Source organism: Lissotriton helveticus, chromosome 10, assembly GCF_964261635.1.
Source record: "Lissotriton helveticus chromosome 10, aLisHel1.1, whole genome shotgun sequence".
NCBI classification, from domain to species: Eukaryota; Metazoa; Chordata; class Amphibia; order Caudata; family Salamandridae; genus Lissotriton; species Lissotriton helveticus.
The window spans coordinates 353,852,210-353,879,511 of record NC_136071.1 but is presented as its reverse complement, the minus strand read 5'-3'; the positions used below and the strand labels follow the sequence as shown (position 1 = coordinate 353,879,511).

At 46.1% G+C, this 27,302-nt stretch overlaps 1 protein-coding gene across 1 annotated transcript in view; it reads right to left on the bottom strand.

Annotated features, from left to right (window-relative positions):
• The window catches only part of LOC144783816 (uncharacterized), a 249,629-nt gene that overhangs the window by 89,754 nt on the left and 132,573 nt on the right, over positions 1-27,302 (bottom strand). The window contains exon 3 of the mRNA XM_078662562.1: positions 23,040-23,303. Coding sequence (XP_078518688.1) covers positions 23,040-23,303 — 264 coding nt within the window. The remainder of the gene's footprint in view (positions 1-23,039; positions 23,304-27,302) is intronic.

Below are 27,302 nucleotides of genomic sequence, written 5' to 3'. Positions count from 1 at the left end.
AATTACCAAATCGGTATTTATCGATTCGGTAATTACCATTGATTCCTATGGGCCTCAAGGCCCATAGGAATCAATAACAATTACCGAATCGGTAAATACCGATTCGGTAAAATTACCGATTTTGCAAGGGGAACAGGGTGTCACTTTGACACCCTGTTGCACCCCTGATTTAGGCTTGTGTGCCATGTGACACACATACATGCCCTTAGGACATGTATGTGTGCCACATGGCACAGGTGTACATGCACAGATGTGCATGTACACAGGAATTCGTTATTTAACATGCAATTGTATTACATGGTAAATAACGAATCGGTAATGGCCTGTGGCACTGTTTGAAGTGCCACCTACATCTGGATTTACCGATTCGGTAAATTTACCGAATCGGTATTTTACAGAATCGGTAAATTTACCGAATCGGTAAATATACCGATTCTGTAAATATAAGGTCCCCTACATGTCAAACACCAAATACCGGTCGGTAACGGCCGAAATCGGCTGTTACCGATCGGTATTTGGTGACCTACATCTGGCCCATAGTCCTCTAGACAGTGCTGCTTCTCTGCGCCTGTCAGTAACTCACCTATTCTAAATCCGTTAGGCAGTGCTGAAGATGTGTCTCTGGCTATAGTGGTAATTCCTTATTCTAAGTTCTCTAGACAGTGCTACAAATGCTTCTCTGGTACCAGTGGTATTTCCTCATTCTAAGTCCTCTAGACAGTGCGGCAGCTTTGTGTCTGTTCATGCGTCCACTACACCAAACCAAAACACATAGTTAAAAGACATTGTCATTTACAACGCCAATAGCTGTTAACTATAAAAAATGTGAGACCTATTGCATTGCAAATGCTTGTTAAAGGAGCTGTTCTTTTGGCAGGGTGCCTGGCAGGGAGAGCGAATGACACACCCTCAGTGCCTCCTCAACCGAACCTGAGAGACAGTCATTGTCTTGGATATAGACCACAGATCAAAAATTAATTTTTTATAAGATGTAAAAGCTATTACAGGAAATGAGCATGGAAAGGCACATTAGACGGGGCTAGGCCTCGTGGTAAAAGCTCTCCAGCTGTCCCTGGTGGGCACGATGCACGCTTGAAGCATTTTTACATCAATAAATTAGGAATAAGCATGAATATGCTGAGTCACAGAGGCATGGGGCGGCTGTGACTCAACTATTTATACTTTGTGTTATTTGGTGTTTAAGTTTTTTACTGTACTCCCATAGCCTCCTAAGAGGGGCTAACACAAACCCCTGCAGCCCCAATGGCCGGCGGGGCAGCCTCAGCCCTTCAGGGGGACCCCATTCAAGCCAATGCCAATGAATATCCATGAGATATGGGAAACTCAGGAGCCCCTGGCCTTCTTACATTCTGCAGCGGGCCCATCGTTTTGCGTTATGTCACTGCCTCTTGGGGATGCTGAGAAGGGATGTGGCTTATATTGTGGAAAACTTTATAAATAAAAATAACCTATTACTAAGGGCGCATTAGCTCTGAATGCCTGCCTTAGGGGAAGGAACATTATTTAATTACTCTGCAGTGCCTCATCTATGAGATTTGTGTCAAGGCGCTTGAAGGGAGTGGGCATTTAGCTCGCTGTGATTTTCTGCCTCTGCCTATGTTGCAACAGCCAAAACTGTGCCCATCTTTCTTCTACATTTTGCTATGTCAAAATCATTTCACGGCACCACCTGCATGGTCGGGTAGGGGCTGCTGTGACCAAATAGTGTGAAATCCTAGTGGCATTTCCTGGAGTGTTTTTAGTACAATCATGCTGGCTTTGGGAGTACATAAAGGGTCTTGCAGAAACCACATCATAAGGAGATCTGTAGACATGCAGCTCAGCAGAAGTGTAGAGTGGCCTGCACTGACAACTGTGTTACCACATGCACAAACACGTTTGATTGCACCAATCTGTATTGTCGCACACTTGCGCGTTGACATTGACGCAACACTGGGAATACTAAATTGGTACATGGCTTTCCACTCTGGCAGAATCAGGATATACAGTACATGCACCCCTCCCCAAACCTGTTTACTCTGTATATTATGTTTAGACAGGGGAAGTCCTGAACTAGCTACTAGCCCATGGTGGCTTAGGCCTATGGTGTAACTGGTAGACTGAGCATGTTTTTTTAAATTTACATATTTTAAGTAGATTTTTCCTTGAATTTCTTGTCAGACTTTATTTTGCACACCCCATCACTATCTAGTTCACATATGCAAATGGGCTTCCCCCAGATGCCCTAGAATGCATGACCAAAGGTAGGGTGGCACAGGTTGATTTGCCAGCGAACAAATCTTCAGATTTCCTGACCCTAGTTGACCAGTGTCTAACCCATCTCTGGCCAGCTGGCATTTTAGAGGCGCTGGTCTGTTCAGACGCTCCCCGCTTCCCTAAGGGTTGGCTCACACCTTCAAGAATCACCAGTCTAACTATGTGGGTACAAGTTGCAACCTTGGCAGACCCCAATGTATGCATGTGTTTGAACAACTCTGATGGCCTGTGTGTGAAGGGAGCATTGGTTGGCAGTGTGCGAAGCGAGCATTGGTTGCCGTGTGATAAGCGAACATTGGTTGGCAGTGTGATAAGGGAGCATTGGTTGGCAGTGTGAGAAGCGAGCATTGGTTGGCAGTGTGAGAAGCGAGCATTGGCTGGCAGTGTGAGAAGCGAGCATTGGTTGGCAGTGTGAGAAGCGAGCATTGGTTGGCAGTGTGAGAAGCGAGCATTGGTTGGCAGTGTGCGAAGTGAGCACTGGTTGGCAGTGTGAGGAGAGAGCATTGGCTGGCAGAGTGAGAAGTAACATTCGTTGGCTGCACAAAAGGCTGGCATTAATGGGCAGCATTAAAAGTGGGGAATGGGCAGCAGCGTGAGAAGCTGGCATTCACTGGCAGGAAGAAAGGCTGACACTCATGGGCAGTGTAAAATGTTGAGACTGGGTTGCAGAATGAGAAGATGGCATTAAGGAGTAGGATAAAAAACCAGCTCCGGTGAGCAGTGTGGATAGCTGGTACTGGCAGGAGGTTTTACAAAGCCAGCACTGTTGGGCACTGATTGAGCACTGTGTCATCTGCACTATGATTACACTGTATTTACTGCACAGTGTTCCTACAATGCAAATCAATTATTTGAGAGAACAAAGAGAGCAGTGTCACAGACTGATTTTTGGTATTATTTGATAAGAGACAAATGATTCAATTACGTTGTGTACCTTGAAAGCATACAAGAGGTATTGTGATAAATGAGTCCCGAAGGGCAAATGTTGCATTCTAATAAGGGCACTTTTCAGCAGAACTGGAAACTAAGGGAGATATTTACAATAAAATGTGGGAACGTGGTGGTATGCCAAAATTGGTAACGCTGTGCTCGGACATTTTTTAAGCGCAGGGATGCGCCATATTTACAAAACTTCAGCACACCCCTGTGTTTCCCCTAGCACTGGCGCTAAAAAACTGCCTAGCGCAAGCGCAGGCACCCTAGCATCATGTTGCAAGGGTGCCTGTGCTGCAGGGGCGATTGTTTATGTGCAGGAAGGGACAACTTCCTACACAAACAATTTTGAAAGGCGATTTGTTGTTTCTATGTATGCTGCAGAATGCAGCACACATATAAAGAGTACAATACGAGAAAAAATTATTTATTTCCCCCCGTATCGTCACCCTAAGGTCAGGTTTTACCTGGCCTTAGTTTTTGACATTACCCATCTTTGTAAACATGGGGCAGCGTCAAAAAGCAATGGGTGTTGCAGTGGAATGCCTACTGCAACGCCCATTGCATACCCCTTTCACACTAAGTGAAGCATGGAAAAGGAGCCTTATTTACAAGGCGGCGTTAAGCCATGTTAAGTGGCTCAGCGCCACTCAGTAAATAAAACTAAGGGGATATCGCCCTGGTGGCAATATTCACTTGTAAATCTGAAAGAGAGAAAAAAGTCTTTTTTAAAAACAAAAACTAAATAAAGTAATACAGATTGGTTGCAAAATGGCCATATCGGTTATTCCCAACCACACACACTAGTGCCACTTTACAGAGTTTGCCAGTGAAGCGCTACTTTCGTTTTCTCCTCTTGTTTTGCGCAACATTGTTTTCCCCGGGTGGGGAAGTGCACTATCCCTGAAGGTACTGCAATACCTAGTTGAAGCGTAAATTGGAAAATGTTTAATGTGATCCTTATCAGCATTTCTTCTTGTTTTAGTTTATCAGGGGTGTGGTCTTTTTAGATAATAATGCTTACGTTTTGTAAGGATATAAGCAAGCCCTGTACTGTAACTTTTTAGGCAAAAATATTCAATGATTTCTGAATACTAAGTGTGATAGCGTTATGGTAACTATGTTGTTCCTGCTTACATTCTACATGCTTAATCCTGCTTTCACTATGAGTGTTTGCTATTTCCAGGATGTTACCTTTTTATTTCAAAGTGATACAAAAGGGGATGATGGACGGAGCGTTTGAGCAAATCAAACACTCACCCCCAGTCAACTGATCTGGGTTTAATCCATCACCATTCTTTAGCCCACTCAGCCACCCCATTTCAGACATGGCTATTTGCAAATCAGTCTGACCCTGTGCCTCATGGGAACAGTCCAGCCCGAACTGCCAAGCCATGTCTTTCCATGGACCGGAAACAAGCATCCTTAGACCGGTTTCGGATTCATAATCCTCATCAGCCAGGCTATCTTGAATCCAGTGGCCAAGTGAGCAAGGGACTCACGTCTGAGCATACCCAGCCACACTTAGGGCGAACAAAGTGATACAAAAGGGGATGATGGACGGAGCGTTTGAGCAAATCAAACACTCACTTGCTCACAGGATGATTGTTTCCGGTCCATGGAAGACATGGCTTGGCAGTTCGGGCTGGACTGTTCCCATGAGGCACAGGGTCAGACTGATTTGCATATAGCCATGTCTGAAATGGGGTGGCTGAGTGGACTAAAGAATGGTGATGGATTAAACCCAGATCAGTTGACTGCGGGTGAGTGTTTGATTTGCTCAAATGCTCCGTCCATCATCCCCTTTTGTATTGCTTTGTTCGCCCTAAGTGTGGCAGGGTATGCTCAGACGTGAGTCCCTTGCTCACTTGGCCACTGGATTCAAGATAGCCTGGCTGATGAGGATTATGAATCCGAAACCGGTCCCAGGATGCTTGTTTCCGGTCCATGGAAGGGGAAACAACATTTACAACGCAACGTTTACAACGAACTACCATTACAACAAATTTTTTACAACGCAAAAACTTTTACAACGCATACCATTACAACGCAGGATTTTACAACGCAAGTACCTTTACAACGCATACCATTACAACGTAAGTATTGGTAAGTATATAATTATTTTTAAAATATTATATGTTTGGGTTTTTGGGTAAAGGGGTATTTTTAGGGTTCAGGGTCAGTATTCAGTTTTTGGGTAAAGGGGTATTTTTAGGGTTCAGGGTCAGTTTTCAGTTTTTGGGTAAAGGGGTATTTTTAGGGTTCAGGGTAAGTTTTCAGTTTTTGGGTAAAGGGGTATTTTTAGGGTTCAGGGTCAGTTTTCAGTTTTTGGGTAAAGGGGTATTTTTAGGGTTCAGGGTCAGTTTTCAGTTTTTGGGTAAAGGGGTATTTTTAGGGTTCAGGGTCAGTTTTTAGTTTTTGGGTAAAGGGGTATTTTTAGGGTTCAGGGTCAGTTTTCAGTTTTTGGGTAAAGGGGTATTTTTAGGGTTCAGGGTCAGTTTTCAGTTTTTGGGGTACAGGGTTAATTTGTAAAAATAAAATAAAATTATATTTAAATTAAATTAATTAAATGTAATTAAATAAAAATTATTTATATTTTAATAATTTAAATTAATTTAAATTAAAAAAAATATTTTTAGGGTTCAGGGTCAGTTTTGGGTTTTGGGGGTACAGGGTTAATTTGTAAAAATAAATTAAAATTATATTTAAATTAAATTAATTCAATGTAATTAAATAAAAATTATTTATATTTTAATAATTTAAATTAAAAAAAATATTTTTAGGGTTCAGGGTCACTTTTGGGTTTTTGGGGTACAGGGTTAATTTGTAAAAATAAATTAAAATTATATTTAAATTAAATTAATTAAATAAAATTACATAAAATTTAATTATATTTTAATAATTTAAAATAATTTATATTAAAAAAAATATTATATACTTACCAATATTTACGTTGTAATGGTATGCGTTGTAAAAGTACTTGCGTTGTAAAATCTTGCGTTGTAATGGTATGCGTTGTAAAAGTTTTAGCGTTGTAAAAAATTCGTTGTAATGGTAGTCGTTGTAACGTCATACATCCCCATGGAAGACATGGCTTGGCAGTTCGGGCTGGACTGTTCCCATGAGGCACATGGTCAGACTGATTTGCATATAGCCATGTCTGAAATGGGGTGGCTGAGTGGGCTAAAGAATGGTGATGGATTAAACCCAGATCAGTTGACTGGGGGTGAGTGTTTGATTTGCTCAAACGCTCCGTCCATCATCCCCTTTTGTATCGCTTTGTTCGCCCTAAGTGTGGCAGGGTATGCTCAGACGTGAGTCCCTTGCTCACTTGGCCACTGGATTCAAGATAGCCTGGCTGATGAGGATTATGAATCCGAAACCGGTCCCAGGATGCTTGTTTCTGATCCATGGAAGACATGGCTTGGCAGTTCGAGCTGGACTGTTCCCATGAGGCACAGGGTCAGACTGATTTGCATATAGCCATGTCTGAAATGGGGTGGCTGAGTGGGCTAAAGAATGGTGATGGACTAAACCCAGATCAGTTGACTGGGGGTGAGTGTTTGATTTGCTCAAAAGCTCCGTCCATCATCCCCTTTTGTATCGCTTTGTTCGCCCTAAGTGTGGCAGGGTATGCTCAGACGTGAGTCCCTTGCACACTTGGCCACTGGATTCAAGATAGCCTAGCTGATGAGGATTATGAATCTGAAACCGGTCCCAGGTGCTTGTTTCCGGTCCATGGAAGACATGGCTTGGCAGTTCGGGCTGAACTGTTCCCATGAGGCACAGGGTCAGACTGATTTGCATAGAGCCATGTCTGAAATGGGATGGCTGAGTGGGCTAAAGAATGGTGATGGATTAAACCCAGATCAGTTGACTGGGGGTGAGTGTTTGATTTGCTCACACGCTCCGTCCATCATCCCCTTTTGTATCGCTCTGTTCGCCCTAAGTGTGGCAGGGTATGCTCAGACGTGAGTCCCTTGCTCACTTGGCCACTGGATTCAATATAGCCTGGCTGATGAGGATTATGAATCCGAAACCGGTCCCAGGATGCTTGTTTCCGGTCCATGGAAGACATGGCTTGGCAGTTCGGGCTGGACTGTTCCCATAAGGCACAGGGTCAGACTGATTTGCATATAGCCATGTCTGAAATGGGGTGGCAGAGTGGGCTAAAGAATGGTGATGGATTAAACCCAGATCAGTTGACTGGGGGTGAGTGTTTGATTTGCTCAAACGCTCTGTCCATCATCCCCTTTTGTATCGCTTTGTTCGCCCTAAGTGTGGCAGGGTATGCTCAGACGTGAGTCTCTTGCTCACTTGGCCACTGGATTCAAGATAGCCTGGCTGATGAGGATTATGAATCCGAAACCGGTCCCAGGATGCTTGTTTCGGGTCCATGGAAGACATGGCTTGGCAGTTCGGGCTGGACTGTTCCCATGAGGCACAGGGTCAGACTGATTTTCATATAGCCATGTCTGAAATGGGGTGGCTGAGTGGGCTAAAGAATGGTGATGGATTAAACCCAGATCAGTTGACTGGGGGTGAGTGTTTGATTTGCTCAAACGCTCCGTCCGTCATCCCCTTTTGTATCGCTTTGTTCGCCCTAAGTGTGGCAGGGTATGCTCAGACGTGAGTCTCTTGCTCACTTGGCCACTGGATTCAAGATAGCCTGGCTGATGAGGATTATGAATCCGAAACCGGTCCCAGGATGCTTGTTTCCGGTCCATGGAAGACATGGCATGGCAGTTCGGACTGGACTGTTCCCATGAGGCACAGGGTCAGACTGATTTGCATATAGCCATGTCTGAAGTGGGGTGGCTGAGTGAGCTAAAGAATGGTGATGGATTAAACCCAGATCAGTTGATTGGGGGTGAGTGTTTGATTTGCTCAAACGCTCCGTCCATCATCCCCTTTTGTATCGCTTTGTTCGCCCTAAGTGTGGCAGGGTATGCTCAGATGTGAGTCCCTTGCTCACTTGGCCACTGGATTCAAGATAGCCTGGCTGATGAGGATTATGAACCCGAAACCGGTCCCAGGATGCTTGTTTCTGGTCCATGGAAGACAAGGCTTGGCAGTTCATGCTGGACTGTTCCCATGAGGCACAGGGTCAGACTGATTTGCATATAGCCATGTCTGAAATGGAGTGGCTGAGTGGGCTAAAGAATGGTGATGGACTAAACCCAGATCAGTTGACTGGGGGTGAGTGTTTGATTTGCTCAAATGCTCCGTCCATCATCCCCTTTTGTATCGCTTTGTTCGCCCTAAGTGTGGCAGGGTATGCTCAGACGTGAGTCCCTTGCACACTTGGCCACTGGATTCAAGTTAGCCTGGCTGATGAGGATTATGAATCCGAAACCGGTCCCAGGATGCTTGTTTCCGGTCCATGGAAGACATGGCTTGGCAGTTCGGGCTGGACTGTTCCCATGAGGCACAGGGTCAGACTGATTTGCATATAGCCATGTCTGAAATGGGGTGGCTGAGTGGGCTAAAGAATGGTGATGGATTAAACCCAGATCAGTTGACTGGGGGTGAGTGTTTGATTTGATCAAACGCTCCGTCCATCATCCCCTTTTGTATCGCTTTGTTTGCCCTAAGTGTGGCAGGGTATGCTCAGACGTGAGTCCCTTGCTCACTTGGCCACTGGATTCAAGATAGCCTGGCTGATGAGGATTATGAATCCGAAACCGGTCCCAGGATGCTTGTTTCCGGTCCATGGAAGACATGGCTTGGCAGTTCGGGCTGGACTGTTCCCATGAGGCACAGGGTCAGACTGATTTGCATATAGCCATGTCTGGAATGGGGTGGCTGAGTGAGCTAAAGAATGGTGATGGATTAAACCCAGATCAGTTGATTGGGGGTGAGTGTTTGATTTGCTCAAACGCTCCGTCCATCATCCCCTTTTGTATCGCTTTGTTCGCCCTAAGTGTGGCAGGGTATGCTCAGATGTGAGTCCCTTGCTCACTTGGCCACTGGATTCAAGATAGCCTGGCTGATGAGGATTATGAACCCGAAACCGGTCCCAGGATGCTTGTTTCTGGTCCATGGAAGACATGGCTTGGCAGTTCATGCTGGACTGTTCCCATGAGGCACAGGGTCAGACTGATTTGCATATAGCCATGTCTGAAATGGAGTGGCTGAGTGGGCTAAAGAATGGTGATGGACTAAACCCAGATCAGTTAACTGGGGGTGAGTGTTTGATTTGCTCAAATGCTCCGTCCATCATCCCCTTTTGTATCGCTTTGTTCGCCCTAAGTGTGGCAGGGTATGCTCAGACGTGAGTCCCTTGCACACTTGGCCACTGGATTCAAGTTAGCCTGGCTGATGAGGATTATGAATCCGAAACCGGTCCCAGGATGCTTGTTTCCGGTCCATGGAAGACATGGCTTGGCAGTTCGGGCTGGACTGTTCCCATGAGGCACAGGGTCAGACTGATTTGCATATAGCCATGTCTGAAATGGGGTGGCTGAGTGGGCTAAAGAATGGTGATGGATTAAACCCAGATCAGTTGACTGGGGGTGAGTGTTTGATTTGATCAAACGCTCCGTCCATCATCCCCTTTTGTATCGCTTTGTTTGCCCTAAGTGTGGCAGGGTATGCTCAGACGTGAGTCCCTTGCTCACTTGGCCACTGGATTCAAGATAGCCTGGCTGATGAGGATTATGAATCCGAAACCGGTCTCAGGATGCTTGTTTCCGGTCCATGGAAGACATGGCTTGGCAGTTCGGGCTGGACTGTTCCCATGAGGCACAGGGTCAGACTGATTTGCATATAGCCATGTCTGGAATGGGGTGGCTGAGTGGGCTAAAGAATGGTGATGGATTAAACCCAGATCAGTTGACTGGGGGTGAGTGTTTGATTTGCTCAAACGCTCCGTCCATCATCCCCTTTTGTATCGCTTTGTTCGCCCTAAGTGTGGCAGGGTATGCTCAGACGTGAGTCCCTTGCTCACTTGGCCACTGGATTCAAGATAGCCTGGCTGATGAGGATTATGAATCCGAAACCGGTCCCAGGATGCTTGTTTCTGGTCCATGGAAGACATGGCTTGGCAGTTCGGGCTGGACTGTTCCCATGAGGCACAGGGTCAGACTGATTTGCATATAGCCATGTCTGAAATGGGGTGGCTGAGTGGGCTAAAGAATGGTGATGGATTAAACCCAGATCAATTGACTGGGGGTGAGTGTTTGATTTGCTCAAACGCTCCGTCCATCATCCCCTTTTGTATCGCTTTGTTCGCCCTAAGTGTGGCAGGGTATGCTCAGACGTGAGTCTCTTGCTCACTTGGCCACTGGATTCAAGATAGCATGGCTGATGAGGATTATGAATCCGAAACCGGTCCCAGGATGCTTGTTTCCGGTCCATGGAAGACATGGCTTGGCAGTTCGGGCTGGACTGTTCCCATGAGGCACAGGGTCAGACTGATTTGCATATAGCCATGTCTGAAATGGGGTGGCTGAGTGGGCTAAAGAATGGTGATGGATTAAACCCAGATCAGTTGACTGGGGGTGAGTGTTTGATTTGCTCAAACGCTCCGTCCATCATCCCCTTTTGTATCGCTTTGTTTGCCCTAAGTGTGGCAGGGTATGCTCAGACGTGAGTCCCTTGCTCACTTGGCCACTGGATTCAAGATAGCCTGGCTGATGAGGATTATGAATCCGAAACCGGTCCCAGGATGCTTGTTTCCGGTCCATGGAAGACATGGCTTGGCAGTTCGGGCTGGACTGTTCCCATGAGGCACAGGGTCAGACTGATTTGCATATAGCCATGTCTGAAATGGGGTGGCTGAGTGGGCTAAAGAATGGTGATGGATTAAACCCAGATCAGTTGACTGGGGGTGAGTGTTTGATTTGCTCAAACGCTCCGTCCATCATCCCCTTTTGTATCGCTTTGTTCGCCCTAAGTGTGGCAGGGTATGCTCAGACGTGAGTCCCTTGCTCACTTGGCCACTGGATTCAAGATAGCCTGGCTGATGAGGATTATGAATCCGAAACCGGTCCCAGGATGCTTGTTTCCGGTCCATGGAAGACATGGCTTGGCAGTTCGGGCTGGACTGTTCTCATGAGGCACAGGGTCAGACTGATTTGCATATAGCCATGTCTGAAATGGGGTGGCTGAGTGGGCTAAAGAATGGCGATGGATTAAACCCAGATCAGTTGACTGGGGGTGAGTGTTTGATTTGCTCAAACGCTCCGTCCATCATCCCCTTTTGTATCGCTTTGTTTGCCCTAAGTGTGGCAGGGTATGCTCAGACGTGAGTCCCTTGCTCACTTGGCCACTGGATTCAAGATAGCCTGGCTGATGAGAATTATGAATCCGAAACCGGTCCCAGGATGCTTGTTTCCGGTCCATGGAAGACATGGCTTGGCAGTTCGGGCTGGACTGTTCCCATGAGGCACAGGGTCAGACTGATTTGCATATAGCCATGTCTGAAATGGGGTGGCTGAGTGGGCTAAAGAATGGTGATGGATTAAACCCAGATCAGTTGACTGGGGGTGAGTGTTTGATTTGCTCAAACGCTCCGTCCATCATCCCCTTTTGTATCGCTTTGTTCGCCCTAAGTTTGGCAGGGTAAGCTCAGACGTGAGTCCCTTGCTCACTTGGCCACTGGATTCAAGATAGCATGGCTGATGAGGATTATGAATCCGAAACCGGTCCCAGGATGCTTGTTTCCGGTCCATGGAAGACATGGCTTGGCAGTTCGGGCTGGACTGTTCCCATGAGGCACAGGGTCGGACTGATTTGAATATAGCCATGTCTGAAATGGGGTGGCTGAGTGGGCTAAAGAATGGTGATGGATTAATCCCAGATCAGTTGACTGGGGGTGAGTGTTTGATTTGCTCAAACGCTCCGTCCATCATCCCCTTTTGTATCGCTTTGTTTGCCCTAAGTGTGGCAGGGTATGCTCAGACGTGAGTCCCTTGCTCACTTGGCCACTGGATTCAAGGTAGCCTGGCTGATGAGGATTATGAATCCGAAACGGGTCCCAGGATGCTTGTTTCCGGTCCATGGAAGACATGGCTTGGCAGTTCGGGCTGGACTGTTCCCATGAGGCACAGGGTCAGACTGATTTGCATATAGCCATGTCTGAAATGGGGTGGCTGAGTGGGCTAAAGAATGGTGATGGATTAAACCCAGATCAGTTGACTGGGGGTGAGTGTTTGATTTGCTCAAACGCTCTGTCCATCATCCCCTTTTGTATCGCTTTGTTCGCCCTAAGTGTGGCAGGGTATGCTCAGACGTGAGTCCCTTGCTCACTTGGCCACTGGATTCAAGATAGCCTGGCTGATGAGGATTATGAATCCGAAACCGGTCCCAGGATGCTTGTTCCGGTCCATGGAAGACATGGCTTGGCAGTTCGGGCTGGACTGTTCCCATGAGGCACAGGGTCAGACTGATTTGCATATAGCCATGTCTGAAATGGGGTGGCTGAGTGGGCTAAAGAATGGTGATGGATTAAACCCAGATCAGTTGACTGGGGGTGAGTGTTTGATTTGCTCAAACGCTCCGTCCATTATCCCCTTTTGTATCGCTTTGTTCGCCCTAAGTGTGGCAGGGTATGCTCAGACGTGAGTCCCTTGCTCACTTGGCCACTGGATTCAAGATAGCCTGGCTGATGAGGATTATGAATCCGAAACCGGTCCCAGGATGCTTGTTTCCGGTCCATGGAAGACATGGCTTGGCAGTTCGGGCTGGACTGTTCCCATGAGGCACAGGGTCAGACTGATTTGCATATAGCCATGTCTGAAATGGGGTGGCTGAGTGGGCTAAAGAATGGTGATGGATTAAACCCAGATCAGTTGACTGGGGGTGAGTGTTTGATTTGCTCAAACGCTCCGTCCATCATCCCCTTTTGTATCGCTTTGTTCGCCCTAAGTGTGGCAGGGTATGCTCAGACGTGAGTCCCTTGCTCACTTGGCCACTGGATTCAAGATAGCATGGCTGATGAGGATTATGAATCCGAAACCGGTCCCAGGATGCTTGTTTCCGGTCCATGGAAGACATGGCTTGGCAGTTCGGGCTGGACTGTTCCCATGAGGCACAGGGTCAGACTGATTTGCATATAGCCATGTCTGAAATGGGGTGGCTGAGTGGGCTAAAGAATGGTGATGGATTAAACCCAGATCAGTTGACTGGGGGTGAGTGTTTGATTTGCTCAAACGCTCCGTCCATCATCCCCTTTTGTATCGCTTTGTTTGCCCTAAGTGTGGCAGGGTATGCTCAGACGTGAGTCCCTTGCTCACTTGGCCACTGGATTCAAGATAGCCTGGCTGATGAGGATTATGAATCCGAAACCGGTCCCAGGATGCTTGTTTCCGGTCCATGGAAGACAGGGCTTGGCAGTTCGGGCTGGACTGTTCCCATGAGGCACAGGGTCAGACTGATTTGCATATAGCCATGTCTGAAATGGGGTGGCTGAGTGGGCTAAAGAATGGTGATGGATTAAACCCAGATCAGTTGACTGGGGGTGAGTGTTTGATTTGCTCAAACGCTCCGTCCATCATCCCCTTTTGTATCGCTTTGTTCGCCCTAAGTGTGGCAGGGTATGCTCAGACGTGAGTCCCTTGCTCACTTGGCCACTGGATTCAAGATAGCCTGGCTGATGAGGATTATGAATCCGAAACCGGTCCCAGGATGCTTGTTCCGGTCCATGGAAGACATGGCTTGGCAGTTCGGGCTGGACTGTTCCCATGAGGCACAGGGTCAGACTGATTTGCATATAGCCATGTCTGAAATGGGGTGGCTGAGTGGGCTAAAGAATGGTGATGGATTAAACCCAGATCAGTTGACTGGGGGTGAGTGTTTGATTTGCTCAAACGCTCCGTCCATTATCCCCTTTTGTATCGCTTTGTTCGCCCTAAGTGTGGCAGGGTATGCTCAGACGTGAGTCCCTTGCTCACTTGGCCACTGGATTCAAGATAGCCTGGCTGATGAGGATTATGAATCCGAAACCGGTCCCAGGATGCTTGTTTCCGGTCCATGGAAGACATGGCTTGGCAGTTCGGGCTGGACTGTTCCCATGAGGCACAGGGTCAGACTGATTTGCATATAGCCATGTCTGAAATGGGGTGGCTGAGTGGGCTAAAGAATGGTGATGGATTAAACCCAGATCAGTTGACTGGGGGTGAGTGTTTGATTTGCTCAAACGCTCCGTCCATCATCCCCTTTTGTATCGCTTTGTTCGCCCTAAGTGTGGCAGGGTATGCTCAGACGTGAGTCCCTTGCTCACTTGGCCACTGGATTCAAGATAGCATGGCTGATGAGGATTATGAATCCGAAACCGGTCCCAGGATGCTTGTTTCCGGTCCATGGAAGACATGGCTTGGCAGTTCGGGCTGGACTGTTCCCATGAGGCACAGGGTCAGACTGATTTGCATATAGCCATGTCTGAAATGGGGTGGCTGAGTGGGCTAAAGAATGGTGATGGATTAAACCCAGATCAGTTGACTGGGGGTGAGTGTTTGATTTGCTCAAACGCTCCGTCCATCATCCCCTTTTGTATCGCTTTGTTTGCCCTAAGTGTGGCAGGGTATGCTCAGACGTGAGTCCCTTGCTCACTTGGCCACTGGATTCAAGATAGCCTGGCTGATGAGGATTATGAATCCGAAACCGGTCCCAGGATGCTTGTTTCCGGTCCATGGAAGACAGGGCTTGGCAGTTCGGGCTGGACTGTTCCCATGAGGCACAGGGTCAGACTGATTTGCATATAGCCATGTCTGAAATGGGGTGGCTGAGTGGGCTAAAGAATGGTGATGGATTAAACCCAGATCAGTTGACTGGGGGTGAGTGTTTGATTTGCTCAACTGCTCCGTCCATCATCCCCTTTTGTATCGCTTTGTTCGCCCTAAGTGTGGCAGGGTATGCTCAGACGTGAGTCCCTTGCTCACTTGGCCACTGGATTCAAGATAGCCTAGCTGATGAGGATTATGAATCCGAAACCGGTCCCAGGATGCTTGTTTCCGGTCCATGGAAGACATGGCTTGGCAGTTCGGGCTGTACTGTTCTCATGAGGCACAGGGTCAGACTGATTTGCATATAGCCATGTCTGAAATGGGGTGGCTGAGTGGGCTAAAGAATGGTGATGGATTAAACCCAGATCAGTTGACTGGGGGTGAGTGTTTGATTTGCTCAAACGCTCCATCCATCATCCCCTTTTGTATCGCTTTGTTTGCCCTAAGTGTGGCAGGGTATGCTCAGACGTGAGTCCCTTGCTCACTTGGCCACTGGATTCAAGATAGCCTGGCTGATGAGGATTATGAATCGGAAACCGGTCCCAGGATGCTTGTTTCCGGTCCATGGAAGACATGGCTTGGCAGTTCGGGCTGGACTGTTCCCATGAGGCACAGGGTCAGACTGATTTGCATATAGCCATGTCTGAAATGGGGTGGCTGAGTGGGCTAAAGAATGGTGATGGATTAAACCGAGATCAGTTGACTGGGGGTGAGTGTTTGATTTGCTCAAACGCTCCGTCCATCTTCCCCTTTTGTATCGCTTTGCTCGCCCTAAGTGTGGCAGGGTATGCTCAGACGTGAGTCCCTTGCTCACTTGGCCACTGGATTCAAGATAGCCTGGCTGATGAGGATTATGAATCCGAAACCGGTCCCAGGATGCTTGTTTCCGGTCCATGGAAGACATGGCTTGGCAGTTCGGGCTGGACTGTTCTCATGAGGCACAGGGTCAGACTGATTTGCATATAGCCATGTCTGAAATGGGGTGGCTGAGTGGGCTAAAGAATGGTGATGGATTAAACCCAGATCAGTTGACTGGGGGTGAATGTTTGATTTGCTCAAACGCTCCGTCCATCATCCCCTTTTGTATCGCTTTGTTTGCCCTAAGTGTGGCAGGGTATGCTCAGACGTGAGTCCCTTGCTCACTTGGCCACTGGATTCAAGATAGCCTGGCTGATGAGGATTATGAATCCGAAACCGGTCCCAGGATGCTTGTTTCCGGTCCATGGAAGACATGGCTTGGCAGTTCGGGCTGGACTGTTCCCATGAGGCACAGGGTCAGACTGATTTGCATATAGCCATGTCTGAAATGGGGTGGCTGAGTGGGCTAAAGAATGGTGATGGATTAAACCCAGATCAGTTGACTGGGGGTGAGTGTTTGATTTGCTCAAACGCTCCGTCCATCATCCCCTTTTGTATCGCTTTGTTCGCCCTAAGTTTGGCAGGGTATGCTCAGACGTGAGTCCCTTGCTCACTTGGCCACTGGATTCAAGATAGCATGGCTGATGAGGATTATGAATCCGAAACCGGTCCCAGGATGCTTGTTTCCGGTCCATGGAAGACATGGCTTGGCAGTTTGGGCTGGACTGTTCCCATGAGGCACAGGGTCAGACTGATTTGAATATAGCCATGTCTTAAATGGGGTGGCTGAGTGGGCTAAAGAATGGTGATGGATTAAACCCAGATCAGTTGACTGGGGGTGAGTGTTTGATTTGCTCAAACGCTCCGTCCATCATCCCCTTTTGTATCGCTTTGTTTGCCCTAAGTGTGGCAGGGTATGCTCAGACGTGAGTCCCTTGCTCACTTGGCCACTGGATTCAAGGTAGCCTGGCTGATGAGGATTATGAATCCGAAACGGGTCCCAGGATGCTTGTTTCCGGTCCATGGAAGACATGGCTTGGCAGTTCGGGCTGGACTGTTCCCATGAGGCACAGGGTCAGACTGATTTGCATATAGCCATGTCTGAAATGGGGTGGCTGAGTGGGCTAAAGAATGGTGATGGATTAAACCCAGATCAGTTGACTGGGGGTGAGTGTTTGATTTGCTCAAACGCTCTGTCCATCATCCCCTTTTGTATCGCTTTGTTCGCCCTAAGTGTGGCAGGGTATGCTCAGACGTGAGTCCCTTGCTCACTTGGCCACTGGATTCAAGATAGCCTGGCTGATGAGGATTATGAATCCGAAACCGGTCCCAGGATGCTTGTTCCGGTCCATGGAAGACATGGCTTGGCAGTTCGGGCTGGACTGTTCCCATGAGGCACAGGGTCAGACTGATTTGCATATAGCCATGTCTGAAATGGGGTGGCTGAGTGGGCTAAAGAATGGTGATGGATTAAACCCAGATCATTTGACTGGGGGTGAGTGTTTGATTTGCTCAAACGCTCCGTCCATCATCCCCTTTTGTATCGCTTTGTTCGCCCTAAGTGTGGCAGGGTATGCTCAGACGTGAGTCCCTTGCTCACTTGGCCACTGGATTCAAGATAGCCTGGCTGATGAGGATTATGAATCCGAAACCGGTCCCAGGATGCTTGTTTCCGGTCCATGGAAGACATGGCTTGGCAGTTCGCGCTGGACTGTTCCCATGAGGCACAGGGTCAGACTGATTTGCATATAGCCATGTCTGAAATGGGGTGGTTGAGTGGGCTAAAGAATGGTGATGGATTAAACCCAGATCAGTTGACTGGGGGTGAGTGTTTGATTTGCTCAAACGCTCCATCCATCATCCCCTTTTGTATCGCTTTGTTCGCCCTAAGTGTGGCAGGGTATGCTCAGACGTGAGTCCCTTGCTCACTTGGCCACTGGATTCAAGATAGCATGGCTGATGAGGATTATGAATCCGAAACCGGTCCCAGGATGCTTGTTTCCGGTCCATGGAAGACATGGCTTGGCAGTTCGGGCTGGACTGTTCCCATGAGGCACAGGGTCAGACTGATTTGCATATAGCCATGTCTGAAATGGGGTGGCTGAGTGGGCTAAAGAATGGTGATGGATTAAACCCAGATCAGTTGACTGGGGGTGAGTGTTTGATTTGCTCAAACGCTCCGTCCATCATCCCCTTTTGTATCGCTTTGTTTGCCCTAAGTGTGGCAGGGTATGCTCAGACGTGAGTCCCTTGCTCACTTGGCCACTGGATTCAAGATAGCCTGGCTGATGAGGATTATGAATCCGAAACCGGTCCCAGGATGCTTGTTTCCGGTCCATGGAAGACAGGGCTTGGCAGTTCGGGCTGGACTGTTCCCATGAGGCACAGGGTCAGACTGATTTGCATATAGCCATGTCTGAAATGGGGTGGCTGAGTGGGCTAAAGAATGGTGATGGATTAAACCCAGATCAGTTGACTGGGGGTGAGTGTTTGATTTGCTCAAACGCTCCGTCCATCATCCCCTTTTGTATCGCTTTGTTCGCCCTAAGTGTGGCAGGGTATGCTCAGACGTGAGTCCCTTGCTCACTTGGCCACTGGATTCAAGATAGCCTGGCTGATGAGGATTATGAATCCGAAACCGGTCCCAGGATGCTTGTTTCCGGTCCATGGAAGACATGGCTTGGCAGTTCAGGCTGGACTGTTCTCATGAGGCACAGGGTCAGACTGATTTGCATATAGCCATGTCTGAAATGGGGTGGCTGAGTGGGCTAAAGAATGGTGATGGATTAAACCCAGATCAGTTGACTGGGGGTGAGTGTTTGATTTGCTCAAACGCTCCATCCATCATCCCCTTTTGTATCGCTTTGTTTGCCCTAAGTGTGGCAGGGTATGCTCAGACGTGAGTCCCTTGCTCACTTGGCCACTGGATTCAAGATAGCCTGGCTGATGAGGATTATGAATCGGAAACCGGTCCCAGGATGCTTGTTTCCGGTCCATGGAAGACATGGCTTGGCAGTTCGGGCTGGACTGTTCCCATGAGGCACAGGGTCAGACTGATTTGCATATAGCCATGTCTGAAATGGGGTGGCTGAGTGGGCTAAAGAATGGTGATGGATTAAACCGAGATCAGTTGACTGGGGGTGAGTGTTTGATTTGCTCAAACGCTCCGTCCATCTTCCCCTTTTGTATCGCTTTGCTCGCCCTAAGTGTGGCAGGGTATGCTCAGACGTGAGTCCCTTGCTCACTTGGCCACTGGATTCAAGATAGCCTGGCTGATGAGGATTATGAATCCGAAACCGGTCCCAGGATGCTTGTTTCCGGTCCATGGAAGACATGGCTTGGCAGTTCGGGCTGGACTGTTCCCATGAGGCACAGGGTCAGACTGATTTGCATATAGCCATGTCTGAAATGGGGTGGCTGAGTGGGATAAAGAATGGTGATGGATTAAACCCAGATCAGTTGACTGGGGGTGAGTGTTTGATTTGCTCAAACGCTCCGTCCATCATCCCCTTTTGTATCACCTTTTTGGGTCTCGCTGGCAATGCATCCGTAAGGATGCATTAGTCCAGCTGGAGACCAATAGCGATCACTCTGGGGGGAAGGACGGACAAGAGGGTGCACGAGCTTTTCTAGCTGGATTCGTGTGCGTCCCGCGCCGTACACATGCACATGCGCGCGCAGACACTCGCTCACACACACACCCCCTCACACACACACCCCCTCCCCCACAGTCACACACACGCACTCCAAGACACATACACACACACACGCACGCACACACACATACACAGGCCGGCCGCCCGCCCCCCCCCCCGCGCGCGCGCGCACACACATGCTTCCCCCTCCCCCCGCCCGCCCGCCCGCAGCTCCCCACTCACCGGCTTCCTCTCCTCAGCTGCAAGGCCCGGCAGCAGGACACTTCTTTCCTGCTTCGGCACTGGGGCGCAGGGTAGGCTCCTGCCTGCTCCGGTGCTCCCAACACGGCTCCAATCACGGCTCTTCCGTGGGAGGCGGGGTAGGCTCCCGCCCTCCTACTTCCTGTTTCCTGTTGTCGCGCCGGCCTGCCTGACTTCCTGGTCGCAGGCCGGCAGAGTGACGGCGGTGATTTGCGGTATTTATTTATTTAGTTATTTATGCATTTTTATATAGCGCGGACTTTACCCGAAGGCGGTATTTATTTATTCATATATTTATGCATTTTTATATAGCGCGGACTTTACCCGAAGGCGGTATTTATTTATTCATGTATTTATGCATTTTTATATAGCGCGGACTTTACCCGAAGGCGTCGGAGGCTTCACAACAGGGACAGAAATGAAACATAATGAGAAACATTACAAAAGAACAGGTTGCAAAAACATACGTTACTTACATAAGGTAATAGTGACAATTGTGAGCAACCAAAATACATGAGGTAGTCAAAAGTGCACAAGAGGAAATGAAAGTGACAAGTGTGCAGTTATAAGAGAAAACAGAGTGTGATTAGAGGTATAGTCCTGCAATAAGTGCTAGACACTCAGGCTCAGGAACAAGCGTTACATGGGCATGGTGGCACTTGTGCAAGTATCAAAGGTAAAGACATGTGAGAGGTAGCAGCCGTGTGTTGCAAGGGCAGAGTGGTGTGTGCATGTTACAAAAGGGCACCGAACACCAGTACATGGAAAATACTGCAAAAAGGCAGACCCTCCAATCACAGGCATACACTGGGAAGGCACTTCCATGGTCATGGAAAGTAGAAATTATCAGTAGTGGGAAGTCTTCCTCACAATAGCAAGAGGACGTGAATTACTTTTGTAGGTGTCTCTGGAGGAGGAGAACTTTGAGGTCCCTTTTAAAGAACAGGTTATGCATGGAAATGTACACACCTCGGGGTGCACAATGCTTGTCTCAGGAAGTTCCCGGTGTCTCTGGAGAGCTCCCGTGCCCTGCAGTGTTGACTGGCAGCTGTAACCTCTGACGAGGGTTCAGCTTTTCTTTCGATGCTGCCGGTTGGTTTGTGTTCCTGGATGTCTGGACGGTTTTATTGGTTTCCAATAGGTTTACTGCTTTCAAGTCGCGCCATACCACCTCGCCTTTCCATACAATAACTGATAATTGTTTCATACAACTTTGTGATTTTTATACATTTGTTACCGCATAATTTGGCCTCTTTTTTTTATTTTTATTTTTTATACCCAACGCTGCCGCATACTATAGCCCAAGCTCTCTCTCTCTCTCTCTCTCTCTCTCCTCCCCTCCCTTCCCTCTCTCCCCTCTCTCTCTCTCGCTCTCTCTCTCCTCCCCTCCCTTCCCTCTCTCTCTCTCTCCTCCCCTCCCCCCAGCCCGGAATACAGTACCACTGTGATCACAAAATTCTTAAGCACCCTGCAACACTGGGGATTTACAGGAATCCAAACACCAGCGTAAAGTACTTGAACAACAATGACGTCTGTCTTATAAATGTCACAAAAAAATGTTAATATTTCACTTCTGTTCTTGGATTTTCGTGAAAATACAACACATATTGCATTACAAATGCTATAGGTGTCACATTTGGGAAAGTTAAAACTATTGGCATTGTAAATGACAAAGCTATTGCTTTAGCTATTACTATAGCTATTATCACAACCAACACATAAATTAAAAAAATGTAATTCACAATACCAATGGCTCAAACTTTCCTAATGCGAGACCTATTGCATTGCAAATGCTTGTTATTTCAGACAGCATATTAATCTTGTCATCCCCCCCACTCATAACCTATTTTTAATGTTCTCGTTCTCCAGCACCACGAGGTCATACTAATGGCAATAGCGCTATGCAAAAATCATCATGCCACTGCATACAAAAAACGAAAGTAAAAAAGTGTAACTTTCAATGCCAAGAGCTCTAACTTTCACAAATGCAAAACTGATTGCATTGCAAATGCTTGTGTATACGTCATATACGTCAGCTCCACTCGAAACCAAAACACATGTGTAAAAGACATTGTCATTTATAGTGAAAATAGCTGTAACTCTCACAAATGCGAGACCTATTGCATTGCAAATGCTGGTTTTTCTCTGTATTTAGACATGGGTTGGGTTGCTTTACACGCAGTGGTGAGGATCCGGCAGACAGAGGTAAAATCCTCACATGATTTCTTTACAATGTGGTAGCAGCACTTCAAGCCAGGTGTGGCTTGGAAGCCCAGAGACGGACTTCAAGAAGGACAGGGGTAGTGAAGGGGTGGAAAGCACGTTCTGGAGACGACCAGAATGAAAGCAAGGCAAATGTTACTTTCACAGACACAAAAGCCAACCCAAACCACGCAGAGAAATAGTTCATAAATATTCAATAATGATTAAAGCTTAAAAGCCAGCATGAAACAGGGCCTGCTACATAATGCATGCCACTCCCTCCATGCAGCCTAGTGCTATCTCCGGTGGGCGGGCACTAAATAGCCTCCACTCTGTGTTTGTGGTGGGGGCAGCACAGTGTTTAAGGAGGCGCTGTGTCTGGATGTGGACAATTGTGTTGTGGGAAAGGGGCCTCCGTGAGAGGATCTATGCTGTGCTGGAGCAGCCCTGCACAATACTGCTTCCGGTTTTGTGGGTGGTGGGGGAGGAACGAGCCCACCACACAGGATTAGGTTGAAGAGGTAACGAAGCAGATGTTACAGAAACCAGTTCCATCCACTGAGTATCCCAGAGATGTGATGAGTATGGGGGCACTGTTAGGAAATTAAGACCCCAGTCTTAGTCTGAATTGTAAACATGGGGGATAGTGTCATTATTTTTAGTTTGGGCAACAGGGTTGAGATTGTGCAAAAAAGTGGTCTCGATTTTTGATATTAGGAGCAAATGTGCTGTTTTCTGAGGACTTTTTTTGAGGTGGGGTTAGGAATCGCATCCCATGCTCTTCCCCCTCTCTATTTCTCTAGCACATTCACCGCTGCTGTAACTCTTGTTCCAGTACATCTTCCAGGCGCAGTCCCTGTTCATACATACACGAGGGAGAGAGCTGGAAAACACAAGCACTCTCATACAGTGCTTAAAGAAAATGAAAACAGTAGTGCAGGGACAACCCCAAGGAAAGGAAGTGAAGCCTGCACATGGTGACAAATTAGAATCAAGCAAATAAGAAAGACAATAAGGCCAACTAAGAGCAAGCAAAGTGCAGGTTCTAAGCCACTGTAAGCTAACAAACTGTTTTACAAGTATCTTAGGCAAGACCTATAAATTTCACCCTGACATCCTAAAACAGTCCACCCGTTATCCCAGTTACCTCTATGATTGATTTTCTCACAGGCCTTCGAGCTTATAAGCGGAGTCTTGACTTCGCTCCGCAGGACTCTCCCCGTTGCCTCCCTCAGGCTGTTGAGCTCAGGGCAGTGGTAAGGTGCGTCGCTTTCACTGGAGGAACTTGATTCGGACTGTAGGGGGCTCCGGTGAGTTTTCTTGTTCAGTTCCTTTTGATTGGATGAGAGGAATTTCACACTGGGTTCTTTTCCGCTGGTGCAGGTTAAAAAGGTCTGGGAGTTTTCGCAGGCTGCAGGGATAAAAGAAATAGAAAAACATTTATCCATGGATATGGTAGTACATACTTCATTTTTTGAAAATGTCTACTTACAAGCACAAACCACAGAAAGCTAAGAGTTTGCTAAACATTTTTAGAAATGCAGCCAACTCTGTAAAAATAAAATCAGTATTAAGCAGGGACCAAAATGTATGGACAATTTTAAAGGTAAGGGTCATGCTCACACTATCCACTACTTTAAATTGACTATCGAGGACGAGATTATAGTTCTTTCCCATCCCCTTGTGGACACGTTCATTAAAAACTGGGCACTGACACTTGCAGAGGCATTTCCCAATTTATCACTGCCAGCTTTGAGAAAGGGACCATCCCAAAAATTCAGAAGTTGATCTATGTTAGTCATCTTGACAAATCTGTCAAGACAAACTGAAACTACAGATCCATTTTCCAATCGCCAAATCTAACTAAGACCTCAGAAAAGCTAGTAGGGAGGGAATTGCAACATATCTAAAGAGCCTTGGAAATGTTAGAGAGTTCATCCGTATTGATCTGAGTCACAAATGGCCAAACAGTCTGGAATACCAGGGAGCAAATCTTTTGTTGGCCACTAATGCTGAAGGGAGCACTGTCTTACTGTTAAACATAATCAGCCAAGCCTTCCTGTTGACTAGACTGACAAGGGTATTGGCTCAACAAGAAGCCAGCAAAGGAACTAGCCTACTCATGATGCCATGCTACCTCTCAGTTAAAACAGTACACATTATGTCTGTGACCTACCAAAGGTCCTTTGGGTTTAAGCAACGATTAGCACTATACCCAATCAGTTTCATCATCTATTTGACATTTGTGGATGCCTGTTTTTTATTCACATTTAATACTTATGTAACCAAGATTCAGTTGGGTGGTGAACAGGGCAGGGGTATTGTGATATGGACATGCCTATGCGAAATATCTACAAACTGCTTTTGAATTAATGGTGCTGAATCTACAATATTATTAGTGGATTATTAGTGGATAAAGACCACTGCAAATAAAACCTGTCCTCCAGCCATATGATGGTCTTTTATTTTTGACACAAGGGGTTCTGGGAGTAGCAGAGGCTGTGAACTCCTTTGCCACAGAGTTCGGGCAATGGCACATGTTGTGACTTATTCTGCAGCCCATTGGTTATTGAGGCTAGGTGCCAAAGAATTGCTAGGATTCAGGGAGCAGATGATTTATCAGCAGCCATACTCCATAAGGAAGTTGCTAAGATAGTAGGGCAAGTGGTGTTAGGTTCTGGGAAGGGTGTTTTACCACCGTATACTGACCATAATATCAAGTTCCAAAACAGTGCCAAGATGCAGTCAATAATAGCATATTTACACTTATTTAGATAATGTATCAGGAATCAATATTATGGTTACGATATTTAGGTAGAACGATATTTCAGTGGTCAATATAGTGACATACAACATCTGCGAAGTGTGTGTTAAATGGTTGATGATTTTCTGTGAAGAAGACATTGACACTGGAAGAGAGACGGGGAGTGTTATGTAAGCTGAAAGTTTGAAACACTTGTAGAGTCGGACACCAGGAGAGAAGAATTCAAGTGAGTCGAGAGACTAAAACACTTGAACATGAAACTGTGGGGCGGAGAGAGGAGAGCATTATAAGATTCAAATGGCCAGGAGTTCAAGGAGACTGTGGGATGCCAGAGTGAAGGAGCTGAATTAACAGGAATAAAAGGAAAGAGCCAATAACAATGAAGCACAGTAAATCTGTCTGACTTCACAAGCCCATTAACTACTCTTAAAGGGGCGGCTCTCACGTTATTGACTCTGCTCTGGCCCTAGAGTCTTTTTTAGAGGCACAAACCAATCCAGGTAGCACCTCTGTTTTCTTATAGGTCAATCCAACTTCAAGCAGGCGTGTTAAATTACTATGGTAGAAATCTCAAGGTGCCATTGGCTTCTGTTATTGTCCTTGCATTCTGATACTTTTAGACTTTTAGTTCTACTTGGAAATCAAACTAGAACTAGTTCAACTTTCTTCACAGAATTGAAACTCTGTTCCAAAGTTTCAGGTTATGAACTTAATGGAGGTAAATCAGAGGTTATCCCTCTTAATAAACACTGCATCAAAGAGCCTTTTGTTGAGAGGGTTTATCCTGTTATACTACTAAAATCAAATGCATGGGGATCTGGTATCTTAATTCTATTGGGGATGCTCTTAAAATGAATACAGATAAAGTTGTAAGGTCTGTCACCTTACACAAAAATGGTCTCCATTATTGTTATCTTGGTGGGGAGGCATTGACACAATAAAGATGACGATTCTCCCATTTGTAAACCTTTTGCTTAGGATGATGCTGGGTACATTTTTTAAAGGATTTTTGCTACCTTAGACAGCATATTATCTAAGGTTTTTGTGAATTAGAAGAAACCTATAATTCCCTAGATAGATTGAAAAATCCCAAAGTGTCTGGATGTATTATTTTTCAGATTGTTTTAATTTGGAATTAAATACATTCTGGTTCATTTAGTGGATCCTATCTACAACATTTGTAAGTTATGGTTCTATTTATAGTGAGCTTTTGTGTTCCCTTTTTCTCAGAAAAAATATTGTTGTTATGTCTAATCGTCCTAAGTAGTTTTGATTGCCGTCTACTGTATCACACTCTTGTTCCTTATCAAAATCATTTATAGTTTCCAATTTTTAAAATTTTGATCAGTTTCTTAGCAGACCCATCTGTTATACTAAATGGATTAAGAAAAATGGTAAAACTATACTGTGGAAAAAGTGGACGGATAGGGGCATTTTCACCATTTCACAATTATTAAAGGATAACTCTATTGCTTCTTTTTCAGAACTATTCAGCATATACAAGCTCTCAAATAATATGTTTACATAATATAATGAGCCTAAAGATATCCTCCACATTGCACATGGGTCACTCACCTCTTCTAGCCTTGTGGCTCCTCATGTACAGAATCATCATATTACTAGGAATTTGCTCTCAAAAGCTTCTGTCATATACACATTGCTTCGATCACTGAATATGGACAGACCTAACTTTCCTAACAAGGCTTTGTGGGATTTTGAACTTTATTGTAGTTACCCAGTTTCCACCTGAGATAAAATCTGGACCAAGGTGCATTCTACAACTTGTTACGCAACTTTAGGACAAACTCTTTTTTTCCTATAATTGATTAATTTGCATTCCAATTTTTCTTTTTAAAACTAAACTCATTCAACAAGATACTTGTTGCTATTGTGATGCACATGCTGGTTCACACTTCCATATATAGTTTTTCTATGCTCTGTTAATGAATGTTTGAATAATTTTGGCACAGGTTGACGTTATTACAAATTTTCCCTCATCTTTTTCATTAGATTAATTGTTTTTGGAAGGGTACCCTCTGTTTGGTCTCATAGCATATTGCTACGAAAAATTGTAGATCTCTTAATAGCAAGTGCTTTACAGGTCATTACTTCTAACTAGAAATCCAAATAAAATATTTCTATAAACTGTTGGTAGAATTTTGTATGTCACAACCCCAGATTGGACAGATTTAATCTGAACTACCTGCAGTTAGCAGTTACAAGTGACAAACTGTGGTTACCAAATATTTATCTCATAGTGCCATAGTTAATGCTACTGTCATTACAAGACTCACCGCCTTTTTTGATTAATTTCATCTATGTTATGAGTAAATATTCATGTTATATTTCACTCAGATTTTAATAGGATATTTTGGTATTATCTCTTATAATATTATAATTTTGCCTCAACATGTACTTGATATCCTTCTTACTTTCTTCTATCCACTCTCTTCTCTTTCCTACTCTTTTTCTCCTTCTAGCTTTCTTTCTTCTTTTTTATTATAACATTATTTGACATGCCGGCTTATGTTATGATTTATTGTTTTGATTCTTCAATTAAAAAAGAAATTTAAAAAAATGTATCTTATAAAACTAGCAGAATACAAAGATTAAAACCAGGAAAAAACAGTGTATTCATGCCTCACT